Below are 25,355 nucleotides of genomic sequence, written 5' to 3'. Positions count from 1 at the left end.
TGACATTTGGCTTGCCAGAGTAGTGGATTCTCTATCGCTCTTGCATATTCTATCCATAGAGGCAAATGGACGAATGAACGAAGTGTTTCGGTCATTCCCAAGTCAAAGTCAAGTGTTTGGTTAGTGTTGTTTGAACCTAGCTGTCTTGAAATATGTTAAAATATTTTTATTTTGTATTTTTATAGTAGTCTTAATGTATATTTACAAGAAGAAAAGTGTTATTTATTACAAAAATGAATTTCGTTCAAACTTTTTGTATAAACATAACTACAGTTCGTTTTTACCGTCTATTAGGTATTTCAAAATAAATAAAATCAGAATTTAATCATATGATTTATTTCATTTCCAATGACATTACTTTATAATCCAATCATGTTTGAAACTTTAATCCAGAATGTAAGGCTGTAGTTCTTGTGAACATTACTTTTTATTAAACTGCATTTAAGTAAGCTTAGAAAATTATCACTAGTTAAAATCTGGAAACTAAAAATGGAGACAACTCTTAGGCAAACTGTCCGACCAAAGCGACCAGCCATCGAGCATTTTCTCACGTAAGGGATGGAGCCTGTGTGGATAAGAGATGCATTAAACGTTAATCTGTTTCGTTCGACACAGCCGGCGATATGCAGCGTTATCAGAAAAAATTGCTCGCAAAAACAAATTGTGGACGGTCGGACAACTGCCTTAGTACTAGCACAACTAACAATCTATTCACAAAAAAACAGCATCCTCAGTTTTATGACACTAATTAGAAAATGATAGTGGATCTTCTCGCGAGCGACTATTCGCGCAGTTAAATGTGCTAGACCTACAATCCCGACGAAAGTAAATGAGGAAGCTGTATAGTGTTTCTAAAATATTCTCGTTCACACCTGCCTGATTTGATATTCAACCGTATACCAACGTAGGGTTGAATATTTCGTTTGGTGACAACCAAAACTCACTAATTACTACCACAAATTAAGAGTATAACCTCGGTATGTCTCGATGGTGTAAAAACCAAGGATATTTCGTAATGACAATGACTGCCACAAGTTCAGAGGCACAGTGAACCGTACTAGTAATAAAACAAGGATGATTATTTTTTGGGTCGCTACGGGACCCTATTACTAAGACTCCGCTGTCCGTCCGTCTGTCACCAGAACCGTGATAGTTGAAGTCGTAGACAGTTGAAATTTTCACAGATCTATTTGTTTCCGGTATAACAACAAATACTAAAAAGTACGGAACTCTCGGTGGGCGAGTTTGTTTGCAATTAGTGAGTTTTGGTTGTTACCTGGCGTTAATGTAGATCTTTCTTGTTGATGTTTATTGTATCAATTAACTGTGCTGAGTTCCTGTAAGCACTAAGTACATTAGTAGGTAGTCTAAATAACTGTCATTTTTTCGAAAAGACTTATCAAAGATAAGTAATACCGGATTTTCAAGCACAAAATGTAAGTAATGGCTAAATGTTGTCAGTCAGTTCGCAGTATTGATTTTATAACATAGAGTGGATAAACTAACCTATTATGGACACTTATTGACTGTCACATTGTATTGTTGAGAAAAAAATTGTGAGTCCATAATAGGATCTTTTACCCTAATACAAATATTTCGACACATAGAGAAAGATCTTATTTTGAAATATCTTGTTGTTTTTAGTTTCTATTGCATTATTTGTGAAACTACCCAGTTTATGTACAGCCAACCATATTTTGGACACTGGTTTAAACTTAGACTAGAAAATCTAGTAAACAATATTTTAAAATAAGATCTGTTCTTTAAATTAAGTAGGTACTTTTGTAAATGTGGAAATAGATTTGAATAAAATATTAATTAACAAAGACACATCTTTAAATACCTTAACCCAACTAATATTAGGCTAAAAACTTTAATAAATTAGTCTAATAATATTCGTAAATATTTTTAAATATCAGAGTTATAAAATCTCAGAAAATACCATAGATAAAAATATCTTCCACTCATTCACACAACCTTCTAGGAACAATATATTAAACCATATAATAATTATGTAGAATACTTAAACGCTTGGTAGATAGAATACCAACTATGCATACTATAATTGTACATTAAGCTTTTTAAATCGTAATGCATACAAAGCTTTGATTTCACATAAGCCACATGTATTTAAAGCAAACTTCATTATGTATACGGGGTGGGCGCCAACAACTAGAAAGGTTTTTTTACCTTTTAACCGCCACAGTCGGCCATAGCCGACAAAAGGTACAATATAAAAATAACCTTAACAAATTCTTATAAAGTTTACTATTGCGTGTTACAATACAGTCAATCTTCCTTGCCGTATCCGGCAATGGCGACTCCATCAACAATTCTAAACCGGATTATGAAATGCCATGTGTCTTACAAAACCAAACTTTATGCGGTCACATGATGCGCAATGGAGTTGTCCAGTTGCGGGTGTACGTTTAAGAGAGCTTAGATCGCGTCTTGCAGATATGACGCTTAGCATAGTTAGCATCTAGGGCTTTCAGACGCTGCTGCCCAAATTTATCTACTTTCTCATGAACACTGGATCGCCATTCCGATCTTCGTAATGCAATGTCCTCTTAGCAGTCAGGCGGCCCGTAAGCGACGAGGTGGCGTTTGAGAATATCTTTATATCGCAGGTACTCAATTTTTTTCAAATACTTAATTCGAGTTGTTGGCACCCGCCGCGTTCAATTCATTTCATCTAACCTAACCTAACTAATAAACCGCAGTAATTTGTCACATTTTAAGCAAGTATAATATCATATTAACTTTTCTTAGTAATAACTAATCACATTTGTGACGATTCATCCTACATCTAAATTGTCTAACTACAAAAAAGGCAAAACTGTAAATAAATAAATAAAAAAACAAGCACCAATTAAGTCCTTAAAATAAACAATAAATTACATGATCGTAAAAATCACACCTGCGACCATTTTAGACCATATTTTGCATGAACTCAAATAAAGTAACTTTCCAAGTACTTATTTCTTTTCTATTTTCTTTAAATTAGGGAATTGTATAAATAAAGTCAGCTCAGCTGTAACATAAGTTTATCAATCGATGTCAAGATATTTTACGTCAGACGACATAAAATTGACGTTGATCCTATAAGTAGAATACAACAAACATGCATAATGTTCATATTACTGCGAAAAATCCATTGACAAAATTTAGTTTTACATTTTTTTTTCTGACACCATAAGCAGATAAATTATTATAAAATCCTTTTAAAAGTGCATAATATCGTACACAGCCAAGCGTAGACATCCGGTAGTCAAACTCACAAACATTTATATTGTTATATAATTATAATTCGGAATGTAGAACACTAAGTAACCAGGACCTGCCATGCCTGCCTGCTGTATGCCTTTGCCTGTTTGTCCTCTGATACAAACACTGGTAAGAGACTCGATGTTTTTAAAATCTATAAATATTTGGTTATGCTCCAAAAAAGATGCCCTTTATAAAGGAGAATAATATCATACCGTTAGGTGACAACCAACAATTTATAATTACTACAACAAGTTCAGAGACTGAACCGTAACAGTAATAACACAAGGTTGATTTTGGATTATTTTTTGCAACTAAATTGTAAAGTGTGTTTTCGTGTCACCTGACGATACATTGGATTTATAGGTATGTCTAGTTTTGGAAACTGCTGGAACATGTAAAATAACGAGTACCTTGCCAAGTCTGCGGTTAAGGTAGCATTATCCATTAGAATTGCATGTGCTGATGATAAGTACCTATTAAAATTCACATGGGCTGAATTTTTAGAATATTTTTTGCTTGGTTCAACAATGATGTCCTTTCTAAAGGACAATAACATGGAATACCGTCAAACGGAAACATCATAAACATGTCTGATTCGGAATGTAACTCATTAAGTAACTATAACCCTCCAAAGCCGCCATCGGTTGTACAGCTAGGCCTGCGTGTGCAGGTATTCCGTCACAAACACTCGCATGATCTTGTTGAGGTTCTCAATGGTGTTGAAGTCCAGCGCCGAGGCGTCGTCGCCGGCCGTGTGCCACACGTCCGGGAACGGGGACGGGATTATGTGGAGACAGTCCACGTCTGGAAACACAGTTAACAATGTGTTATTAACCCTTTTTTTACGTAATGTACATAGGTTAGAAACAACATAATTTGTGACCTTTCTGTTTGCATTTTTATATATAATTGCTCAATTATCGTTCGTCAATGAGGCTTGAACTTACTACCATGGCTATTTTTGCGCTACAAAGAGATAAGTATTATTTGCACACAATATTTAAGTAGGTGGCAACTGGCTACTCTGAGGTCGGTGGAACAAGTCTTACCTCGTATAGTTACGATATTTAAGGGTTATATTTAAGGGCAAGCTCGGTTCTCCATACAAACGTAGTTACTGAGATCGATTTTTAAAACGACTAGCTAGATTGCTCCGTAACTTTTTACTTCCAATAGGATAAGGTATATAAGACTGTAATTAGTTTATGTAGCCTCAGATATCATAGTTAAAAAAATACAGCAATTTAAGATTTTCATACAAAACTTGTTTTTAGGGTTCCGTAGCCAAATGGCAAAAAACGGAACCCTTATAGATTCGTCATGTCCTTCTGTCTGTCCGATTATGTCACAGCCACTTTTTTCCGAAACTATAAGAGCTATACCGTTCAAACTTGGTAATTAGATGTATTCTATGAACCGCATTAAAATTTTTACACAAAAATAGAAAAAAAAACCAATAAATTTTGGGGGCTCCCCATACTGAAACTCAAAAAAATCTTTTTTCATCAAACCCATACGTGTGGGGTGTCTATGGATAGGTCTTTAAAAATGATATTGAGGTTTCTAATATAATTTTTTTCTAAGCTGAATAGTTTGCGCGAGAGACACTTCCAAAGTGGTAAAATGTGTGTGTGTGTGTGTGTGTCCCCCCCCCCCCCTGTAACTTCTAAAATAACAGAATGAAAAATCTAAAAAAAATATATGATATACATTACCATGCAAACTTCCACCGAAAATTGGTTTGAACGAGATTTAGTAAGTAGTTTTTTTTAATACGTCATAAATGGTACGGAACCCTTCATGGGCGAGTCCGACTCGCGCTTGGCCGCTTTTTTCTCTATTTCGTTTGTTTTATAAGGTGGAGTGCAATATGAACTAATTTAGATATACCTCATGTCACTGTATGTACAAAGTTTCATTACAATCCAATGCGTAGTTTTAAAGTGAGAACGAACGAACGAAGCTTGCCGGGGACTCTATATATCCCAGTTTGCCTTTTTGAGGCAAGTGCCTATTTAATATAAATTTTTAAGTGCCTATTTTTTTTAATGTTGTCCTCGTAGGTTTGCCTAACCTTTCGTATGTTACTGTAAAATGTTGGCTGTTCTAAACATGAATAACATCCAACATATTAACATCCTAAGTTCACTGTAAGGATGCAATGATCAGTGCTAAAACCAGCCGGACGCGAAAGGTTAATACAGGTATGAGTGTATTACAGTAAGAATGACCGACAAAAAAAAAAGATAATTCTAAATAAATAGTGATGGTCTTATATTAAATTGCTTAGATTATTAAATATCCGTGTAATGTCGTTGATACACTCAACAACCTTATCTAATTGAAAACAATGATTAGTTTCATCATAATATTACGACCAAGCTAAAAACATTGATTCGTTCAGAAAATTATACGAATAGATAAGCGAACTGTGCACACTTCAAACTTTTATACTTAAATGGCTACCGAAGTTTCTAAGAAAAAAAATCTCGAACAAAATGTTATTCGTACGTAAATGGTACATGACGAATTTTGCCAATCGCTTTCTTTCCACAGTTGATAAGCTGTGAGTACTTATCGTGTATGGGAAATTTGGTCCATAAACGGCAATTAGGTATTATTTTCATCGAGTGAAGGGATTGGGACTTTACTCATGCAGTCAATGTCAACACATTTACACCTACGAGTACACGTCTGAAGTTCATGGTGGATAAAGCTGTTAAAGCGAAATATACGAAAGAAAAAGTGACTAAGGCCTCGAATGCAGGAATCGAATCTGGGTCTTCAGCATGCCCTGACGCCATAACCCCGAATTCTCAAATATTTACCAGTTATGATAGAATGTAAACTCCATCGCACACATTCTCGTTTTCACATTCATACGGATTAGCACGTCGCTCCGGTGTGCAAGCGGGACATCGCTATATACGGACACTGTCAAGCTCAGACACCGGAGCCAATCATAATTTACTATGATAAATATTATCACAACATCTTAAATTAATACTTTAAATAGTCAAATTGCGGAGAATCAAATCAATTAGATACCTACATACGTTCCTATATCTACACGTACAATGCATAAAGTCAACATACACTTACCTACACGTGCCTTTTATTACGAAACGCTATCTCTTTAATTAGGTATTTTAACTAGCTACTTATTATTGTAATTCAAACCTCGGCTCGTACTAATAAGTTTTTCGGTACTTCATTTGATATTTACCAGTCGCTTTTCGGTGAAGGAAAACATCGTGAGGAAATCGGACTAATCCCAACAAGGCCTATATACGCTCTGGGTTGGAAGGGCAGATGGCAGTCGCTTTCGTAAAAACTAGTGCCTGCGCCAAATCTTGGGATTAGTTGTCAAGCGGACCCCAGGCTCTCCCATGAGCCGTGGCAAAATGCAGGGACAACGCGAAGAAGAAGACTTATTATTGTAATTACCATGTGTGTTACTCTACTTACAGACATAAAGTTTGTCACGTGATAAACTTAGTTTGTCACACTATCAACATAAGTAAAGAAAGAAAGCTTTATTCAAAATAATACCTATAGGCTTATTAACTACCGCGATAACAAAAAAAAACATTTTTATTTAAAATATTTAAATATATAAAAGTTTTATAATTTTTCCAATGACTATAACAATAGCCATTATCTAAATCACCGTAAACATTTTTTATGGGAATTATAAGAATTAAATTACCATAAAAAACGGTAAAACTTTTTATAATTACGTTTATATTAGCAAAGAGAATTTGAAATAGAGGTGGATTGTCAAAGAAAACTTTGTAGCCACAGTAAATTTACTGCCATCTTTCGACACGTTCTTAAAACTTTTAGAACGCCATTTGACTTTGATCCTTAGTCTTTCACTGATATGTTAAATGATAAATACCAAAATGTGGCGCCATCTAATAGAGCATAGGCCAAAGGTTATGGCGTTTATTGCTCGAAACGATGTCCATAGTTTTAATCATATGTGTAGATGGGAGTAAATTTACCAAAATTTTCTTTGACAATCCACCTCTATTTCAAATTTTCTTTGATATTAGGTACTTAACTATCAGGCAGTACGGTAATTTATTACGTGAGAAATGGCGAGACGTGGACATCACAGATAACTGATAAGATAAAATTACGACAAAGCAGGTACTGATCTGATGATCTCTCACAAGATTGGATCCACGAGTATTGTAATTTTATAAAATTACATAAGAAAGTCTTTTTCGCCACACCAGCTCATAAAGGCCCTCTTGATACTTCAAAAACGGACGAGAAAGTTGCATTTTATCCACAAGAGTGGCAAAGTAATTAATTAAATGCAAATTTTAACGTGTTTCCTCATTTTGCTGATGGAATTGACTTTTAAGAGATGATTTTGAATGATAAATATAAAATAGCGTTCATTTGAATTTGATTTCTAGTATTTTACACTTAGTTAGGTCATAAGTTCTGTCGCAATAGTTTTGACTGATAAAACGTAATACAAATCTTTTAATAAAAAAAATTGCCATGAATGAAAGCTTGTTTTATACTGATCATATTAACGTAATTCGTTTAAAATATCCTTTAAAGTGTATTTATGTAAGAAAGGGAAATTGGTGACTCTCTGACAATAAAAGGTTTATACCTACCTAAAATTAAAACTTTCGCGTATTGAACACATTTAAAAAAATTGAAATTTGTTTGAGGTCTTGAGTCCAAGTCTCACCCAAGGCAGTAAATTTTCACTTTTAAATTTATTCTTAGCTTAATAGCATCGTTCACAGACGTTTCTGCTTGTTAAAAATTAATTTTAAATCAAATTAAAACCGGATCTATTGCGAATTTATCTTGTTACCTTTATTTCCCACCCGGTATTAAAAGAATAGGATTCATAGGGGCCAATAACAGGGTCTCCTACTCTCCAAAATTTATTGAAAATAAGTACTTAAGTATATCGCTCCCCCTCATGATTCGAACTTAAAAGCGCTTTTTATAACTATATATAAGTAGTACATATGCAAGAAAAAGGTCAGTGTAAAAAAAATTATTAATATCGGTATCAATTAAAGCTCGCAAACGTCAGTTTTCTATCTAAACGCCATTTTAAATAATTTAACCCTTTATTTGCATCAACGGTTGAAAAATTATGTCCACTGTGTAGGGCAATACTGCTCAGTAGTCTTAAGGTTTGTTACCTTGTGGGCAATTATAATTACAGTACGGAGTAATTGCTTAATTTAACTCACTTAATAAGTTCCTTAGTTCATATAACCGTGACCGTCAATTAAGATAAAGCGACGTTTGATACCATACGAATCATTTGCAAAAGTACAGGGTTGCGGGGATGTTTTTTAATCAACCTTGTACTTAATAACAGCTTTTATGTGTTGACCAATTAAGACACATGTCTCTCTCAGCAGGATGTCAATTGATGTTATCCGAAAGGCATCTTAAACTATGCGTGTCCTTCACATTTCCAACCTACATTAGATACGCTAGATATTTTAATACAACTTTTAAAAAACTGCCGTACCAAAGAATCCTATACTGAAACCTGCAAAAGACCTGGAGCTCGGCAGTCAGAAGTATGTCTGCTACGCCCTTCCCTTAGACCTTAGTATAGCCTCGGCGCTGGTCTGTACGCCTATTTTAAACACCAAATACAGATTCTACTCCCTTCTCCTCAAGAACGGTATATGATCATCTTTACAAAAGATCTGGAGCTCGATAGTCTGCAGTACGTCTATTCTGCCCTGCCCCTAGTGTAGCTTACAAGCTGGCCTATATGCCTATTTTAAAAATCAAATGTAACATATTCTACTTACTTCTCCTCAAGTACAGGATACGATCATCTTCCACAAAGACCTGGAGCTCGACAGTCTGAAGTATGTCTGCTCCGCCCTACCCATAGTTTAGCCTCCGAGCTGGTCCAACTCCTCCAGTCTTAAGTACTACTTTTCCGTAGACTGGAAGTAGCTATAGAACAGTAGGTCTTCCACTGCCTGTAATTCTATTTTAAACATTAAGCACATATTCTACTTACTTCTCCTCAAGAACGGGATATGATCATCTTCCACAAAAGACCTTGAGCTCGACAGTCTGAAGTATGTCTGCTCGGCCCTGCCCTTAGTGTAGCCTCCGAGCTGGTCCAACTCCGCTAGCCGCTGTTCTGCGCTCGCCAGCCTCACGTACCACTTCTCTGTAGACTGGAAGTAGCTGTAGAACACTGGGTCTGGGGCGCCTAGGAGGTCTAGGAGCACTAGAACGTCCTGGAAACAAAAGAACATTGATAATTCTAAGAAAAAGTTTCTTGACATTATTCTACTCAGCTTACAATAGTTTTTGGGCAACTGAAGAACAAAGTTAATTTTTGCTGCAAGGAACTCTAAGGCAAGAGTTGTAAAAAAACTTTGCCTCGTGTGGCACAGACAACTTTTCACCTGAGTAGTGAGAGCACATAGTTATGTTAAAAAAAGTTTATTTGTTCATTTGTTTCACGCTCGCAACATAATGTAATTATGCTTACCTAATGTTTATAAGTCATTAACAATACAATGAACGATACGAACAAATCGTACAAAAATTATATACTAGTCCGTCCAATTTATGCCAATCGATAAAAGGAGAATCAGATTCGCATTACAGTGAAATATGATTCTCTTATCTTAATATGATTCTTACATCTAAATCTAATCAAAACCACGCTACTTCAAGGCTAGGTGAATTACGGGATAAGACTTACTGCTTTTTTCCTCACAAATGACCAACTTTGTAATGTAGCTAGAGGCTTAGTAATAATAGCTAAAGGCACCAGAAGACTGACTTTTAACAAATACATATAATTTACATGTTAGTCTGAATTGCCTTAGGTACGTTAAATACCTCGATTCTGCATGATGTTGTGGCCGTTATACACACGGACGGTATATACACACGTAACATTAAAATGTTGCCTGTTATTATGTATTATTCAACATATTCATATTCATTTTTTTTTATACTACGTCGGTGGCAAACAAGCATACGGCCTGCCTGATGGTAAGCAGTATCCGTAGCCTATGCACGCCTGCAACTCCAGAGGAGTTACATGCGCGTTGCCGACCCTAACCCCCTCCCACCCTCGTTGAGCTCTGGCAACCTTACTCACCGGCAGGAACACAACACTATGAGTAGGGTCTAGTGTTATTTGGCTGCGATTTTCTGTAAGGTGGAGGTACTTCCCCAGTTGGGCTCTGCTCTAGATCTGGAATGACATCCGCTGTGCTGTGCCCTACAACACAGAGCGAGATGCCATTCACAATGCCCATACCTCTCTTGTGGACGTAGTTTCAGGACATACCCGGGTCCAATTTCTGTTATTCATTTTCTGTTATTGATAAAATTAGAAATTTTACATGTCTAAAGGGTAATACATATAATACGAACTACATTGCAAATACCTACTTAAATATGTATACTTAACTCAAAAATGGTGTTTCCTTGTATATATTTAAAAAAATAGCCGGCTACAGTAATATACCTATTAATTGCATAAACCCTCCTGGTGTTGCACCCGCAACACTAGAGGGGTTATGACTGTTATGAGTACGGTCACAATCACAATAGTTATTTGTTTTACAAGGAAGCAAAGTTGTTGTTTAAGCCCTCGTGCTAATATTGATACCCGTGCAAGTGAAAGACCCCAAAATTGACCCACGAGCGTAGAGAGTGGTTCCAAAATGTAATCTTGAGCGTTGCAAGGTATTTAAGACATGAGGGTTAAACAAACTTAGCCATCGAGTGAAACACGACATTTTTCACCACACCAACACAAGAAAAATAAAAATTGTAAAAAATCAAACAAAACCAAACCAAATAAATCAAAATTAATGTGTATTAAATATTTATTATTCAAAATCAACATTTAAATGTCAATTCTACCATCAACCCACATAAAGAAATAACTCCATATTTGCATTAGATTATTTTATGTTTGCCACACATGTGGATAAACTGCAACTTTCTCATTAGTTTTTGAAGTACCAAGAGAGCCTTTATCAGCCGGTGTGGTGAAAAATACATTAGTGTAAGTAAATTGAATCAGTCATACCATGTTAAACTAAGTTAGAATCGTAATTCGTGAGTTTTTATTGTATTAAAAAAAAAGATCAGTCTAAATGATATCGGACCATGCTCAATGTAGGGTTCCGCAGTTACCCGTCTGTCACAATAGGCAGAACGGGGAATATTAGTTGATATTATGTACATAACAAGCAAAATGGAGTAACTTTACTAAGACGGAAAGACTGCGAAAATCAAAGACTGTTTAACCGAACCGATCATGTTCGCTATAATTTTTAATGAAAGCTCATGATTTTATTTTTCATAATATCCTTGGACCCACGGTTCAAAAGTTAGAGTAATAGGGGGACATTCTTTTTTCCTTTCGGAACGATTATTTCCTAAAAAAAATCACTTTTAACAAAAAATGTGTTGTAGGCGATGAGCTGTATGGTTCTTCAAAACCCCCATTCGTTTTGAAAGATCTATGCGACAATACCCCGCACTTTAGGGTTAAAGCGAAAAAAAAAACATTCCCACTTTACGATTAGAGGAAGCCGAATCACCTATAGTATTTAAAAAGGACATCAGTTTGAATTTGAACCGGGTATGAATGAAGGTACAATAATATAAACACTGATTTATATTACAAAGAGGACACAAACTGAATGCAAATCGATTAGTACTGTTCGGAAGCATACACGACATAGTTTCAAGGTTAGAAAAAATGTACAGCGAATTAAATAAACGTATTACAGAGGGAAAAGAATAGACAAACATCTTAAAAACTATAGGTAAATCTACAATGCGTATATGGAATGAGATGGTAATAATGGAATAATTTCTATTATAGAAACTTGTAGAAACTTGTGTAACATAGCAAAACTAGCTAAACGGGCGAGTTATTCAGAATTATAAACACACACTCTTATTCTCTTTAACAATAAAGTTTTGTTCAGTGAATCTTAAATTCTTTGCCCACTTACCATCTTGTACAACTGACTGTATATGGTATTGGTTGTTCAGTAGTATGTTTGACTCTTTCTAATTTATACACTTAGGAAAAGTCGGACACTATCATACATCAGCAAGGGACACAGCCATGTCGCAGTAGAAGGCACTTAACTGAATAAAAGGCAATTTAGTGACCAGCTAGATTATAGCAGGTATTAGGAATTAGCATTTTCTTTGACATGACTGGGTGGAAACTTCTAGCTTTAAAAAAAATTTTCCCCTGAGCATATGCAATTTTTTTTTAACTCACCATCCTCTGCAAATGATTAGCACCATCCTTATAAGACATCCCGTGCCACTGCTTGGCCAAATGCCGAGCGCCATAAATGGAGTCCGTAGGCCCCCACTGCCGGAATGCTTCCTCTCCATCAAAGAATATGAACATCAGGCTCAGGTTTGCCCGTTTTAACTTCTCTAGCTTGGGGCCCATCACTTTGGCTAGATTTATCATCATGGCACATGGTACAGCAGAATCTGTCGCACCTGTTGGTAAATTGTATTTGGTAGAATTAAAAAATAAAAGTTGCTGCAAAATGCCTATAACAATAATAAGATAGTGGCACAACAAGCAATAGGGAAATATATTGTTTTTTAATGTGAATAATTAAACTAAGCCTTTATAGGGCACACTTAGATATTATGTGGCAAAAAGAACCACCCAATAACATTATCTTTTGTTTTCTTATTCAGTATTTTTAGGACTTTAAATAGGCAATGAAGCTTGAATCATGTTTTTTTTTTCATGTCCATTAATAGACAAAACTTTGAATAACATATAAAATTTATTTTTAAAGAAACAGACAACTATAAGTACTCATAATCAGTCAAGTAAAAATAAAATAAAAAACTTACCAATAAACACATGTTCCCTTGTATATTTACTATCATAATGGCATGCTAGCACCAAATATCTGTCTGCATTTGGATTCAATGTGGCAATTATATTCTTAAACCGCAATGTGCCAAATACTGGTGTATGATCATCAAATGCATCTTCTGTCACATTCCAACCTAGACTTGACATCTCTTTCTTGATGAATTTGTTCACTTTGCCATGGTTGGGTGTTGCAACTACTCTAGGGATCATAATCTTGTCTAGCACTGTTCTAAAATGTGTTATGTCTGACATGGCAGCTATGTTCTTAATGTCCTGGTCTGTTAGTTCTTGGGCTTCATGGAAGTTCTTCAAAAAAAGGATTTTTTTTAAACAGACATCCTAAATTCAACTTAAACTTAAATGACTTCTAAGTGTTAAAATTATTTACTTAGTTGAGAGAAGTAACTTTAGCAATAAATATTTAGCCTAACAAGAGGTTACCTAAATTTGAATGGACACCTATGAACCTTAAAAAATAATGGGATTCACTAGTTTACTTCAAAATAGGCTTTTTATCTGTACCATAAAAAAAAGTAATGAAAACTTTTATTTAGGTATTTAAATATTTAGAAACTTTATAGTAAATAGTGAATGCTACCAAATTAATCAGAAATTAATAGCAACAGGTCATATCAGGTAATTCAACACTTCTCGGATGTTAGACTGGCGAAAGTATAGGTCAAATTATTACTGTTAAACTTTACATTTCCTTATGCTACCCTGACCTTGTGAACTCTTTATGTTAAACTTAACAATAAACAAAAAGTTTTCAATCAGATACTAATCAAACTTACCTTTTCCTGATAAAATTTAAGAGCATTGTTAGTATTAACTAGGCTAAAACAAAGCACCGCGGAAGCGATATACGTGAAAAATCGCGACATGTTGTCTGGACTCCGGACGTGTACGTGTGAAACTGATTGTTTTTAATTTGCACCTAACTGAACATATGTCACAAAATCAGCCAATCCGCCGCCCTCCGTGATATTCACTCACTCACTCCCTAAAACTACACTACACTACAGCTACAGGCTTCATTCAAACCTCCGGCCCTCCTCTACCTCTCCTCCTCCCGACCCCCTCTACAAATCAAATGTCAAATTTTGTAATACCAGTTAATAAATTTATCATCTACCATTTCTTTACATAGTTGGTATTAATTTGAAATTATTAACATAAAAAAGTATAACGAGCGGACTTAACCTAGGCATTATCTACCAGTCAACCATAGGGCGAAACAGATATGCGTCAAGGTGGGTGCTACATAATAATATTAATAATATATAATTATATCTATGGTGGGTGCCGTGCCGATGCCGTGAGAACAAAAAAAACAAGATTATGTGCGATACATAATTCCTATATAAACACTAAATAAGTATAATAAGTTCTACCTTATTACTATGAATACACTAAATATAGGGCCTACATACCTTGCGATCAATAACCATAGCTGTCTAGAGCTTAACTCAGTGGATTCCTTAACACCAGTTAATCCAGAGTTAATCATACTTATAACTCCTATAACAAAGGGAACTATCCGTTACTAGAATTAGTAACTTCTACGGGGGGGTTAGAACCCTTAGGAAACGAATTCCATACTTACTTTATTACTTAATAGTTTGCCTGAAGCCATAAGATAAGACGTGAAAATAATGTCTTAATTGAAATCTATGTTAAAAAATCGGACAAGTGCGAGTCGGACTCGCCCACCGACGGTTCCGTACTTTTGTAATATTTGTTGTTATAGCGGCAACAAAAATACATCATCTGTGAAAATTTCAACTGTCTAGCTATCACGGTTCATGAGATACAGCCTGGTGACGGACGGACGGACGGATAGCGGAGTCTTAGTAATAGGGTCCCGTTTTACCCTTTGGGTACGGAACCCTAAAAAACATTACCATACATTGTTGTAGTCATGATCAGAATGGAACTTTTCAACGACGCCGACGCATAGTTCCCGCTTGGCGATTTGTCATCTTCGTTATGTTTTTAGTTTTTAGGCAAATTAGGTTTTAAAGACACATTTTTGCCAAGCTCGAGATCTGATGGTAGAATCTATGAGGAATCGAGGGAACTCTTCAAATGTGAAATGCATACATATAGTGATTTTTGTATCAAGCATTTATATTTAAAAAAGTGATTTGATGAAGTGGAACTGCTGATACTGATCAGAATGCAACTCTTCAACGACGCATAATTTCCACTTGACGATTTGTCGTCATCGTTATGTTTTATGTTTGTTAGGCAAATTAGGTTTTTAAGACAATTTTTTTAATTTCATTGTGTGAAATCCAAAATCAACAATAATCTTTCTTTCACCGATCGTTTTTTTCTCTTAAAAAATATTATAATATATATATATGTATATATATATTTACTTATTATTTCTACCACGATTCGAATATACCCGACTGCTTATTATGCCGAGGCTACTTATTTACGTAATATCCACTTCTGCACTACCTATATGCTTGCTACAACAAATCCGTATTTTCGTTTAGTTGTCTATTAAAACAAATAATTACCTTTCCACTTAGCTTTGTTATTTCTTACTAAGCTACGAAAACCACTCACTTGCTTTTGGTAACTGTGATTACCAGCTGTCACCCTTATTTTATTATAATATTAGAAGTGAAGTCACTGAAAAATATGAAGCAAGTGAGTGGATAAGGAAATATATGCATCACGTGACTACTCTGTTATACTAATCTTTGGGAAACCCCCTAATGACGTCACAAGAAGGGCCGTGACGTATTTACTCACGATGCCGTAGGCGTAGGCGGACGATGAGCGGGCGCGCCAAGCGTAAAATACCCTTTTACTGAAATTAGACGCTGGATTTCAATTTCGAAAGTTCTTCTTCGGTAAATAAGAATGCTTTTGTTCTTTTTCTTTTGTATTTGTTTTTCAAGACAATAAAGGATTGGGAACTTTTTCACTTTAAGAGAAAAGTGTTGAATATTTTACTTACTTAGAGCTACTCGGTAGTAGTATAGAAGCGCCGGTTCTGCCCCATGGTTTCACGCCCCCCCCCTTTAGCTCCGCCCCTCGCCCACCTGGTGTCCCACCCCTGATCCCAGTCTTCCCGACCTAAAAAAAAAAAAAAAAAAAAAAAAAAAAAAAAAAAAAAAAAAAAAAAAAAAAAAAAAAAAAAAAAAACAAATAGGGCCCCATTTGGATCGATTGCGATAGGTCCCGACAGTGCCCGGAGTCTCCTTCTATCACTTCTGCACTCCGCTACATAAACAATACACGCTCGTCGACTCTACCATAAAACCCTCGCCGGCCCTTTCTATTGTCTCTATTGTTACCACGACTCGGCGACATGCTATTGTTACTGCCTGCGGTCTCACTCCGATCTTATTTATTCTGTACGTGTTTGCAACAATTAATTAATTTAATAATTATTACATATTTACTTACTCCATATCTACTTAGGAATAAGTATTTTACCTGACCTATTTATATTACATAGGTTTTTTTTATATGAACACCTATTACGTTACGATTTTGCATGTCGCCTCCTTCAAACTGTACAGCTCTTTGAGAAAACAATATTGGTTGCAACGCCTATTTATATATAATTACATATTTACTTCCTCCTTATGTACTTAACATTAGGTATTTTTTTTATATGGGCCCTTAACGTGCCACGATTTGCATGCTGTCTCTTTCAAACCTGTATTGTTTGCAACGCCCATTTATTTATATACAATTACATACTTACTTACTCTGTATGTACTTACGACTAGGTATCATACCTATACTATTTTTATTCAATTGGGTTTTTTTATATAGCCACCTCTGTTACGTTGCGAGAACAATATTGGTTGCAACGCCTGTTTATATATAATTACATATTTACTTCCTTTTCTTATGTACTTAAGATTAGGTATTTCTTTTATATAGGCCCTTAACGTGCCACGATTTTCATGCTGTCTCTTTCAAACCTGTATTGTTTGCAACGCCCATTTATTTATATACAATTACATACTTACTTACTCTGTATGTACTTACGACTAGGTATCATACCTATACTATTTTTATTCAATAGGGTTTTTTATATAGCCACCTCTGTTACGTTAGGATTTGCACTCGCACGTTGCTGTCTCTTTCAAACCTTTTAAGAAATCAATAATGTGTATTTACGATAGGAATTATACCTAAACTATTGTATATATACATAATGGGTGATGATTTCATACCAAATATTTTACATATTTACCTATATGTTAGCAGTTTTTGTCTTAAATTTTATTGATTCCAGATTATTATTGATCGAGACATTTGTGTTGTCTTGATTTTTTATCTACTCGTAAATAAGTTTGGTATATGTGAGAAATTGACTGCTAATTATTGATAGACAGTTAACATGGCCGTCTTTAGGTCAGGTTTCAACTTGTAGGTATATGTAAACAAAGTTTCCGTTATTTAGTGCTATAATTTATTGCATTCCTGTTTATACCAGTTAGATAGATGGGGTAGTGACTTTCAAAATCCTGTTAAAACGTGTCTCTTCCTAGGTGGTCCTCTGTTCCCACTAGCGTGCCTGAGGTTTTTTTTTAAACACAAATTCATATAAAAAGGCCGCTGCTGAGGGTGAATTATATAGTATCTTTAGACCACCAGTTCAGTTTCATTCTGTTCAAGCAGTTACTATGGATAACTTAAACAGTGATATATACGATTCGCAACTAAATAAAGTGTGTGAAGATGTCGAGGAAGATCAAGCTTTATACGATGCCGGTGAACTATTCAGCCAGTTGCAACGTAAAACGTGAGTATAATTTTTTATTTTATTTACAACTACTTGGTATCGTCCATCGTACTTGCAAGAACTTGTCATATTTTTTTATTTTGTTTCTGTCGCGTTTCGCTAAACTTGTTAAAACATGAATTTATTGTGTTGCTGAGTGGGAGTAGGAGCTTAATATATAAGCAGCCCGACCACCCATTCCCAGCCATTCTACACCATTATCCATTTAAGTGTCAACTGTCAAGGTTATATTGGTGTGTGATACAGTTCTTATAATGGCATTCCAATTTTATCCTCGGTCGGGATTTACTTCAGATGAGATAGCGTGTTTTAATAAAGTTGTTATACTTCAAAAATTCCACAGATTTATAAGATTATGGTATATTGAAGGGGTTTTACCTAATTCATTTATTGAAGACTGGGATATAATACCTTATTATACACCTTGTAATGGTCATATGGAATCTTATCAGGATGTCTCATTTACATCTAACCCTGATGAAATAGATGGGGTTCTACCAATGCAAGCATATTGTTTGCATTGTAAAAAAGAATCTAGTTAGTATATTTTATAATGGTAATTGTGTGAATACTAATTTAATGATGTGTTAAATGAGTAAGTATAATAATTAGTTTTCTTTTTTCCTTTCACAGAACTTCACAAGTCGGAACCGGTATAAAAAGAAGACTTACGGTGGATCCAGGTATCGATATCCCATACAAGAAAAACCGTCAATCAACTAGTCGTGATCCATCCTCCTATGCACCACCTGAAGCATCTGATACGGATTTAAATGCAATTAACAGCGATAAAACCGGTACGAAAAAAAGAACTGCAGCGGATCCGGTTAAAGATAGATCTTACAAGAAAAACTGCCCGTCAACCAGTCGTGACCTTTTCACCTCTGCATCACCTGAAGCACCTGATACCGATGTAAGTGCAATTAATAGTGATAAAATCGAATGTTCTGTGTGTCGTATATATGTTTCAAAAAAATTTTATGCAAACCATGTAAATAGCAACGGACACAAAAACAATGTCTTACATTCAGATTATGAACTAATTAATGTTCAGTTGATTGAAAGTGCTTTTAAAAATAGGGTTGCAACGTATAGGGTCGTCTCTAATAATAGTACTCTTGGTAATCTTGAAACCCCTGAAATATTTTTACAGGATAATAGAGAAAAAATACAGACATTGTGGAACCGTTCACTTACAAGTCATTGTAGCTTAAAAGTTAACTTCATTCTTTATGCAGATTTCTTTCAAGAAACAAAACAACTTACAAATACTTTTGATTTTCAATTAACTAACAATATCATTACCAGAAGCAGTGATAGCGATGAAATCTTTTTATCTCTCTTGAATGAAATGTTAATGAGATTATCAAATTTTGAAAAAAAGGATAGTGGCTGGAGTTTACAAAAAATTAATTATCTAGATGTGAATATAAACAAATATAATCCGTTGCATGGTTCATCATACATAAAATTACCGCGTGATATACACAATAAAAAGGCTATAATTAATGTTCAAAATAATGATTACGAATGTTTTCGATGGGCTGTACTGTCAGGTTTATATCCACCTCAAAGGAATAACCATGCAAATATTGTGGGCACATACATGAAACATAAGGATAAATTGAACTTTGGACAACTTTCTTTCCCAATGAAACTTACTGATATTCCTAAGTTTGAGACTCTGAATAGCTTGAGTATTAATGTTTTTGGATTGGAATACAAACCACAAAGCAAAAAACATGATGTTGTGGGTCCTTTGCACCTTTCAAAGTGTAAACAAACAAATCATTTGAACTTATTGTACATAACCGAAGGTAGCAGAGGACATTATTGTTGGATTCGTAACTTATCTCGATTAGTGTCTAATCAATTAAAAAGTAGAGATCATAGTGTTTTTATTTGCGATGGGTGTTTACTAAACTTTACATCAAACGAAAATTTAGAAAGCCACCAAAAAAATGGTTGTTTTCATGTGTGTACTAAATTGCCATCACAACAACACAAACAAAGAAATTGGTTTAATGAACTAGTTCCCTCTAACATGCTTACCTTCAAGAATTATGAACGTAAGTTACGAATCCCCTACGTTGTATATGCTGATTTCGAAGCATTTTTAAATCCGATTCCACATTCTAATAATTTCGATAAAACTACATCTTCAACCACTAATATTCAAAAACATGAAGTCTATAGTTATGGATATTATGTTAAGTGCTCCTACAACGATAAATTATCTGTGTATAGGACCTATAAGGGTGAAAACTGTGCTCGTACCTTCATGGATTCGTTAAAAAAGGATTTACAACGAATTTGTTGCAAAAACACGTTTGTAAAAACCCCTCAACCCTTGACTGAAGATAACAAAGTAAATATTGCACAAAGTAGTCATTGTTATATTTGTGAAAAAAAATTAAACGGGGAACAGGTAATTTATTACCACTGGCAAACGGGACTTTATGAAGGAGTCGTTCATTCACATTGTAACGAAAAATATAGGTCTCCTGACTTTGTACCCATATTTGTTCATAATTTGAGTAATTATGATAGCCATTTTATTATCCACGGGTTAGGTTTTGAGGAAGGTAAAATAGAAATTATCCCCCAAAACAAAGAAAAATACATATCATTTACAAAATCCATAAAAGTTAATAATCGTATAATGAAATTAAGGTTTGTTGATTCTTTGAAATTCATGGCTAGTAGTCTTGATAAGTTGACTAAAGATTTAAAACCCGAACAGTTTTACGATCTGAAATTGAATTTTCCTAGTGGGGCAGATTTTAAACGGCTGATACGTAAGGGTATATATCCATACGAATATATGAAATCGTTCGATTGTCTGAAATTAACATCTCTTCCTCAATTTAAAGAGTTTTATAATTCTTTGACCGGAAGTGACATCGAACAAAGTGATTACGAACATGCATTGGATGTATGGAACCATTTTAACTGCAAAAATATGGGTGAATATTCTGACTTATACTTGAAAACAGATGTTTTACTTTTAACTGATGTTTTCGAAAATTTTAGGAACGTTTGTATGAAAACATATGGGTTAGATCCGGCTCACTATTATACTGCTCCCGGTTTAAGTTGGGATGCAATGTTACGTGTAACAAAAATAGAATTAGAACTTTTGACAGAGGTTGATAAAATCACATTTATTTCAAAAAATATTCGCGGCGGTATTTCGCAATGCAGCAACAGATATGCAAAAGCGAATAACAAGTTTATGACGGAAACCGAATATGATCAAAATATACCGAGTTCCTTTCTAATGTTTTTCGATGCCAATAACCTTTATGGCTGGGCTATGTCACAACATCTTCCTACGGGTAAATTTGAATGGGTGGATGTGGATACCCATTTTGATATTCCAGATGATGCTGATCATGGTTTTATCCTGGAGGTTGACTTAGAATATCCATTTGAGTTTCATGACGCTCATTCTGATTTACCTTTCTGTCCAGAAAATGTGATATTAGGTGACTCAAAAGAAAAAAAGCTAATAGCTCATTTAAACAAAAAATGTAACTATGTAATTCATTATAGAAACTTAAAGCAATGTTTAAAAAATGGATTAAAGCTAGTAAAAATTCACAAAATATTGCGATTTGAACAATCTGCTTGGATGAAGTGCTATATAGACCTAAATACTCACATGCGAATGCATGCAACTTCTGTATTTGAGAAAGATTTTTATAAATTAATGAACAATGCGGTGTATGGAAAAACAATGGAGAACGTTTTGAAACGTGTTGATGTCAGATTAACAAATCACTGGGAAAATAATGGAAATTCTCTAGGAGTTCAGTCTTTAATAGCCAAACCTGAATTTCATAGTATATCAATATTTTCTGAAAATCTTGCAGCTGTTCAGTTAAAACAAACGGAAGTATTTTATAACAAACCAATATATCTTGGTTTTTGTGTTTTAGATTTATCTAAAACCCTGATGTATAGTTTTCATTATGAATATATGAAACAGAAATATCAGGGGGAAAAATTAAAACTACTTTACACCGATACCGATAGTTTAGTTTACCAAATATTTACTGAAAATGTTTACGAAGATATTAGATCAGATCTTGACACATATTTTGACACATCTGATTACCCCATTAACAATCAGTATGGCTTACCTTTAGTAAACAACATGAAATTGGGTTATTTCAAAGATGAACTAAAAGGGAAAATTTTCAAAGAATTTATAGGTCTTCGATCAAAAATGTATGCCATGGATATTCAGAATGAAAACAAACTTATAGTTAAAGCCAAAGGAGTCAACAAATCCGTTACCAGTAAAATGAAACTTGAAGAGTATAAGAAATGTTTATATTCAAAATCCACTCAACTGAATACAATGTTGAGATTTAAAACTATAAAACACATAATATACACACAAAGAATTCATAAAATATCACTGTCTGCTAATGATACGAAAAGGTATTTAATTGAAAACTCAACAGACACCCTGGCATGGGGTCATCATCGCATTCCTAATCACTAAGCACAAGTAGTTTTCTAACGATACACAGAACAATAAATAATTTTATCATTATTGTTGTACATAGTTGCTTTTATTTTTATTTTATAATCGTTAATAAATGTATATTTTGTAATCGTAACTTAAAATATTGTATTTATAACTTTAATGTATTTTTTTTTTTTCCTTTTTTTTTTTAGGATATAATTGAAATTCCTAGCTCCTTTATAATAGTGCCCTACAACGACGAAGAGAAAGTTGTATCGTAATTTTTTATTTTGTGATTTAATTTTTATTATTTTACAGTCGTTATTGTCGTCTCACTTATGATATTTGTTTGTAAGAATATTTTGTTTGATATTCCTTGTAAGCAATAAAAAAAAAAAAAGTTTTTTTGTTTATAGTGAAAAAAAAAAAAAAAACGTGTATGTGTATTCTTCTTGGTTCTTTATTTTTCCGAAGTGATAGTAAAATTAGATTATAATGACAATATTATTATATAATCTCAAAAATAAAAACTTTTATAAGTAATAATTGATTTATATTATTTTCTTGTGATCCCTCATCGGCAAGTAACCTTCGTGGTTTAGTTTAAAATACCTGAATTAAATGAAATATGTCACTTCAATTTTATTTCTCGTGACATCAGCACATGCACACTTTAAACTGGTCAGAAATGATTCATTTTTACCATCCTTTTACCACTATTGTAGCTGGTCCTAGTGGATGTGGTAAAACTAAATTTGTCACAAGTTTTTTGGAAAATTCAAACGAAATATGTAATGTTGAGTTTGACGAAATTATTGGTGCTATGATGAAATGCAACCTGTATACAATTTAGAAAATGTTAATTATAATCAAGGAATACCCGACATATCTATGTTTGATGGTCAAAAACCTAAACTGCTTATAATAGATGATTTAATGAGGGAATCAGATGGACGAATTGTCGATATTTTTACGAAAGGCAGTCACCACAGAAACTTGAGCGTGTTTTATATCACACAAAATATATTTCATCAAGGTAAAGGTCAACGTGATATGTCTTTGAATACAAGTTATTTAGTGTTCTTTAAAAACCCTAGAGATAAAACACAAATACGTTATTTGGCTCGTCAAGTTTACCCAGAAAATTCAAAGTTCGTGGACGAAGCTTACAAGGATGCTACTAAACACGCCCACGGCTATCTCATGATTGATCTAAAACAAAATACAGATGACCATGTGCCGTTTTAAAACTAAAATATTCCCGTTTGATGGTCATTGCACGGTGTATATCCCAAAGAAAGGTTTTAAATACAACAAGGATCATCAAGTTTTAGTCAGTTCTAAATGATGCATTCAAGGGTAAGCACCTATAAACATTTACTAAAAGCACTTCAGTTACTTAAACCGAAATATCGCACAGCTTTACTTAAATCGTGTGATGAAGAGGAGATCAATATCATTTGTGAATGTATCTATAATGTTCTAAATGGGAAAATTCCTTTAGATAACAAAGTAAAATCCAAACTCAAAAAATATAAGGATATATTACGAAAATTAGTTTCAAAAGGCAAGAACAAGCTTAGAAAAACTATTATTATTCAGAAAGGGGGTGCATTTTTACCAATTATTTTAGGTGCAGTTTTAAGTGCTTTGGTAAATTCCTTATCTTAAACACAATGGAGAATACAAAGAAAATGTTGTTAGTAGAACCAGAATTAATTGAAAGACTTAAAAGAAGTGACAACCAGGTGGAAAATTCAACATCTCGTCTAGATGGCGAAATGCATAAAATTCTTAGAAGGAAAATAAATGATCGAGAAAAGTGGGCTTTATATTCTCAAGCACTACAACGATATTTACATTTTGCTGAAACAGACCGAAGACCATTTAAAATACCAATAGAGATGGATGAAGTTAACCACCTTAGCGATAAGATCTACAACTTTGCTTCGGAATCCAATAAAAAGGAGAATGACGTCCAAAAGGATGAAAATGTTCGTATTGAGAAATCATTTACTGAAAACTTGAGCGGAAATTTGAATTTACCTGAGCCTGAAACGAATGTTTTTGCTACACCTCCTGGTGGATCAAAGTTTAATTTACCTAAACAATATTCTCCATCTTATATTATAGATGTTATACCTAAATCTTACAAGACAAAAACACAGACGCTACTACAAAATATTATTTTGAATAAACCTAAAATTTGGTGGAAGGAGAACGGTGAAGTAGTTATAAACAGTCAGACTATACGAAACAGTAATATTCTCGATTTGGTAGGTGATGTGGTTAGACCGCTTAAACGCCCAAAACCAGTCGGTTGGGAAGATTTCGCTAGTATGTTAAATGAGATAAAAGTGCCAACGTCATGTATTGGTAACCCAACAAATTTGGAATTTATTAATAAACTCCATTCAGCAGAACCTCGCACTTCGCAGGCTTCTATTAGCGCTCAAAACTTATCAATAACAGAAAAAAACGCATCTACTCCTCTATCTACTAAGCCAAAAACGAGATCTCATAAGAAATTAGAGTGGGAAAAATGGACTCCTTATTAGACATAAATAGAATATACTACGATGTATCAAATCCAGCTGGGTATAGTAGTTTAAATAATCTGATAAAGGAAATGAAAGGTTATATGAATAGAGAGGAAGTGAAAAAATGGTTGCAGTCCCAAGAAGCGTACACTCTACATAAACCTGTTCATAAACGTTTTTCGCGTAACAAATACATCCTGTCTAACTACAATGAACTATGGCAAGCTGACCTAAGTGATATGCGTACCTATAGTGAATACAACGATGGGTATAAATATATTCTTTGTGTTATTGATGTATTTAGTAAATATGCTTTTGCAAGAGTAATGAAAAAGAAGGATTCTGAAACGGTTAAAACATGTT

The 25,355-nt window shown here is 34.3% G+C and overlaps 1 protein-coding gene across 1 annotated transcript; it reads right to left on the bottom strand.

The window, feature by feature from the left end:
• Nucleotides 1–320: 320 nt before the first annotated feature.
• Nucleotides 321–14,237, bottom strand: LOC133527557 (glutaminyl-peptide cyclotransferase-like). The gene is made up of 5 exons (XM_061864614.1): nt 13,987–14,237; nt 13,168–13,498; nt 12,566–12,798; nt 9,305–9,530; nt 321–4,074 (listed from the first exon to the last, which is right to left on the bottom strand). Exons 1-5 carry the CDS (start codon nt 14,074–14,076, stop codon nt 3,923–3,925), a joined length of 1,032 nt encoding a protein of 343 aa, XP_061720598.1. The 5' UTR covers nt 14,077–14,237; the 3' UTR covers nt 321–3,922.
• Between the last annotated feature and the right edge of the window lie 11,118 nt (nt 14,238–25,355).

Source organism: Cydia pomonella, chromosome 18 (genome assembly GCF_033807575.1).
Source record: "Cydia pomonella isolate Wapato2018A chromosome 18, ilCydPomo1, whole genome shotgun sequence".
Lineage (NCBI taxonomy): Eukaryota > Metazoa > Arthropoda > Insecta > Lepidoptera > Tortricidae > Cydia > Cydia pomonella.
This window is presented reverse-complemented; position numbering and strand designations above follow the sequence as displayed.

Excerpts from the sequence above, each read along its gene's own strand:
- LOC133527557 (XM_061864614.1), bottom strand. The coding sequence starts at position 14,076 with ATGTCGCGATTTTTCACGTATATCGCTTCCGCGGTGCTTTGTTTTAGC. Across the intron at positions 9,531-12,565 it reads CTAATCATTTGCAGAGGATG|GACGTTCTAGTGCTCCTAGA; the intron begins GTGAGTTAAAAA and ends TTTTGTTTCCAG. Across the intron at positions 4,075-9,304 it reads TATCCCGTTCTTGAGGAGAA|ACGTGGACTGTCTCCACATA; the intron begins GTAAGTAGAATA and ends CTGTGTTTCCAG.